Source organism: Austrofundulus limnaeus, unplaced genomic scaffold, assembly GCF_001266775.1.
Source record: "Austrofundulus limnaeus strain Quisiro unplaced genomic scaffold, Austrofundulus_limnaeus-1.0 Scaffold2130, whole genome shotgun sequence".
Classification (NCBI taxonomy): Eukaryota; Metazoa; Chordata; class Actinopteri; order Cyprinodontiformes; family Rivulidae; genus Austrofundulus; species Austrofundulus limnaeus.
The window spans coordinates 14,926-19,434 of record NW_013954532.1 but is presented as its reverse complement, the minus strand read 5'-3'; the positions used below and the strand labels follow the sequence as shown (position 1 = coordinate 19,434).

Genomic DNA, 4,509 nt, shown 5'->3' with positions numbered 1-4,509 from the left:
CGGGTTCGACTGTTCCAGAGTGTCCGGGTTCGACTGTTCCAGAGTCCCCGGGTTCGACTGTTCCAGAGTCCCCGGGTTCGACTGTTCCAGAGTCCCCGGGTTCGACTGTTCCAGAGTCCTCGGGTACGACTGTTCCAGAGTCCCTGAGTCCGACTGTTCCAGAGTCCCCGGGTACGACTGTTCCAGAGTCCCTGAGTCTGACTGATCCAGAGTCCTTGGGTCCGATTGTTCCAGAGCCTACCTCCAAGTATCCCGAGTCTACCTCCAAGTCTACACCTGTCCCCAAGTATCCAGAGTCTACACCTGTCCCAGAGATTCCCTTGATTCTGGCCTGACAGGTCCAGGGCTGCCCTTCTGAGTTTCTGTTCTGCTTCGACTGGACCCCGAGTCRACCTTGAGAGCCCCAACCTCATCTCAGCTGGGTCCTTCAGAGATTCTGCCCCGCTTCAGTCTGTCCCCTGGCCAGCCTCCTGAGTTCCCGTTTTTGCCTTGACCTATCTCTTGCCTGCCCACCTGAACACTCCTGTTGCTAGTCTCTCCTTAAGACTACTGTTAGATTTAGTTKTTCCCAAGTTCTTTCTGTCGGTTTTGGTTCTTTGCATTTAGTTTTGTACTTTTTTCTGTCCTGTTTATTCCTCCCGGTCTTGTGTTCCCTGTGGTCTTTGTCTCTTGCCCTCTGTCCTGTTGGTTTTACCTCTCAACCCTCCCATGTTTTTGTTTTTGGGTTCATTGTCTGGAGACAGTCGTTAGGGGTGGTTTACTGTTCGGATCTGTTGTCTTGTGGTCTGTCTCCTTCTGGTGTTCATCCTGTGTGTTACATTCTCATCTCATCCCTCACTCAGTTCAATCACCGTTTCATTGTCCGTTTGTTGTGTGATTCAGCTCTGGTCTCCCTCCCGTGTGCTCATGTTTATACTCTCATTTTACCGCCACAACGGCAGTTACATTAACAAATAATTTGTTTGATCCTCCAAGTCTGCCTGCTTTTCTGGGTCCAGCTTCCTCTCTGATCTTTGCACATTTAATCTGGTGGATTTGAATGACTACACTATCAGTTAGAAATTTGAGTAAATAAAACAAAGAGCTACTGAACCTTTTTTTAACAATATAATTTATCGATTTTAAACACATTCTAGTGAAAAGTTAATTCATGGAACGCTAATTCTGGTTCTAAAAAAGGGAAGATATGAGTGCTGAGTCCACACAAGCAACCCAGTCCGTTTCATTACTGTAGTTCTGCTGAAGATTCTGCTATGTTGTTAAAAAAAACAGGTCATTCTTTAAAGGTACTAATTTTGTTAAATTTGACCGTGGTTTGTGTTATTTAAAGTTAAAAGGAGTCATTGAGAACGACTGAAGAACCGCATGTGGCTCCAGGGCCACAGTTGGGAGCTCCTTGTTCTAAGAGCTAACAGTCCCGTAGATTTATTAACTGATAAACATTAAAGAGAAATACAGTGTAAAGTTTGTAAAGTTCATGTAGAAAACGAAAATAATAAAATGTTAGAGGAATTTAACACTCGTACATTGTTCAAGCTTTTTAAAATAGATTTTGTAATTTCAGTGCTCTAAGAAAGTTGTGACAGAAGCTCCTCCAGTGGAAATTCCCACTCCGACGCCGACTGCTGCAGAGCAGAAAAGAGGCCCTGAAACAAACTGTTCCTGCCCKGAGGGGAAAAAGGTAAATCCTCTCCACGTTTATTTTCTGTCTGTTTGTTCAGTATTTCAGCAGGAAGCCTTTCTTTAATGGCTTTCAGAAGACAAATGTACTTTAATTTTTCACAGGGAGACGTCGGTTTACCTGGTGCAGCAGGTTCAAAGGGTGAAAAGGTCATCTACCTTTGCAATATTTTTGTGTATTAGACAGGCTTACGTGTGTCAGATTTATATTATTTTTCTGTATATGCCTCCGTTTGCAGGGTGACATTGGCCCTAAAGGTGCCATCGGACCAGCAGGCATCAAAGGGGAAAAAGGAGAAACTGTATGAAACCTTAAACTGTCCACATTCACATGTTTGTATCTTCTAATATCAAAAGAACGCTGAAAATTAGAGCAATTGCATCCTCTAAATAAATGCAAAGTGAATGCTGAGTACTGAAATTTGGCGAAGAAAAGTTGTCAGAGCTAAATCGAACAGAAAACAATAATTAAAAGAAACAAAATAATGATGCAAAACTAAATTGAGCTAAATGTTAGCTAAATGTAGCGACTAGCAAAAAAACAAAAGTACCAGAAGTCCAAGTTTAAGTTTTATTTATTTATAAAGCACCCTTCAAAGCAGCTCAAGACGCTGTACAAAATTACACAGAACCCCTCAAAAAAAGGGTAGAAAAAGGCTGGCTAAAAGTAGCATGAGCCTAACTAAAAGCTCTGAAGCATCAAATGTCTAGGCCCAAGTGTCAAAAGACTTGATAAAAAGCTAAAAAGAGCCAAAAGCAGCAGATGCCTAAGCATAGCAGTAAGCCCARAGCTTGAGTGACAGAACATCAGCTAAAAGCCAGAAGTCAAAAATGACTAAATAGAGCCTGGATGCTAAACAGGTTTTAAAGAGGACATTTTTTGAAGGAACTGAAGGAACGTGTTTCTATAAGAGAAATATTAGAGCTGCAACAATACAGAAAATTCATGATTTGGTTCGAGTCTTTAGTCTTACGGTTCGATATTTTTTCGATACAAAAAAGATAAATTCCCATGCCCTTCTTAATTTTTATTTATTGGAATTAATTATGAACATTTGTTTAACCTCAAAAGTACAGTTTTTAAATTAAATTTTGCTGAAACAGCAAGTTTCTCAGTGGATCTGTGCTCAAAAATACAGCCTAGGTGGAGTAGTCGAACACAGATCCACTGATCCTTCAACACAGAGCATCTTCAGAAGACAAGTTGATAAAATAAATTTTAAATATCTGTATTGATACATAGTGCGTATTGAACCTAAAGCACTGTATTGAACAGTTGGATACAGATACATGTATTGTTGCTAAATCGAAGCATGAAAACATATTATGGAATGATTGTTGTTAAAAAAAGGCTAAATGTTTAATTCCTAAAGTGTTAATGCAAGTTGAACTTGAACCACTTCAAATGGTACAAATGTGCCGTTGAACATTTGGTCCATGYAGGGGTCATCACTGAACTCACAAGGTCATCAGCAGTGCAGTGTGGAYATTTCTATGTTAGAAGAATATCAAAGTCACCCTTTGTTTAAAGGGGTCAAACCCTTTAAAAAAGTGCTTCACAGCAAAAGAGTAAATAACCAACACAATCGAGTGTTAAAATAACACTCATAGGAGGTCTACGAACCTCCAGTGTTAACCATCAATGACTTAATTAATGCAGTGTTGAAAAGCACGAGATTCAGGGTTGACTTGTCACCACAGTGGACCTTATTAACTCTGCATAAAATATTTTACTGTGTAGGTTACTACTTTGTACGCACAATAATGATATGGAAACACATATTTCATATGTAATATTGTACTGTATTACTGCATTATACATATCCATGATTATCAAAGGGAGCCGTATTGTAAAGTTTAAAACAGTAATGACTAATAAACGTGTATAAATGTCATGAAGGAGCCTTATAAAYAGTGTACAGTTTTACACTTTACAATAAGGCTCCCTTTGATAGTTGTGGATATGTATAATGCTGCASTACAATATTATATGTGACATACGTGTTTACAATACATCATTGTGCTTACAAGGTAGAAACTTAGTCTGAAATGTTTAATATGTCAATTGTTTAYAGATGAATGAATGAATCCATAGATCGATCGATCAATCAACCCACCAGGAGGGTCCTTCGTAAACTGAATGCTTTGATATATTTTGAAAAAAAAAAAAAAAAACAAATGGAAAAATTATAGAATACACTAAAAATAGATACAATGGATTTAATAGCAAAAATATGTAAGCTGTTTTCAGTCAACCAAATTTAATAAAAGTAGTGTATTTACTTTGTTTTCTTTACATTTAATTTAAGTAAATGAAGGGTTTCCCTCAGTGCATTTTCTCAAAGCAGACAAGAAAAGCCAAACAGGACTCCAGCCAGTCACCAGGTGAAAAGGAGGACCCCAAACCCAGAACAGTGAAACCTTCATTCACAAAGTAAAGAAAAACCAAAAGCAATGCTCAACAAGACACAAGAACTCCTTACTTTATCCACTTCAACCGCGTTATTTTATCATATTTTATCACACGCATGTCCTTTCAAATTTTACACCTTCCATGTGTTCAGCTTCTCTGCCAGCCTCGATAATAATTGATCCTTAYTGATTAATTATTTGCAGGGCAATATAAACTCTGTCAAAGCTGACAGAGGTGAGAAGGTAAGTGACCTGATCTGTGATGTTTACTTTGCATGAGCATAATTCCAACGCAAACACTTTTGTCTGCATATTTTATTAGCATGTGGCTCAAACAAACTCTATCTGTCGATTTCCTTTCCTCCTGTCTGTTTTATGTTTTATATTTAACCATATAAATACTACAGTATATATATA

The 4,509-nt window shown here is 38.6% G+C and overlaps 1 protein-coding gene across 3 annotated transcripts in view; it reads left to right on the top strand.

Annotated features, from left to right (window-relative positions):
• Positions 1–4,509, top strand: part of LOC106537099 (collagen alpha-1(XXII) chain) — a gene marked incomplete at its 3' end in the record, with an annotated part of 27,776 nt that overhangs the window by 11,728 nt on the left and 11,539 nt on the right. For 2 of the 3 annotated variants that reach the window (XM_014034468.1, XM_014034467.1), the window contains 1 exon segment: positions 1,565–1,681. In XM_014034468.1, the coding sequence (XP_013889922.1) occupies positions 1,565–1,681 (117 nt within the window). 3 annotated transcript variants of the gene reach the window in all.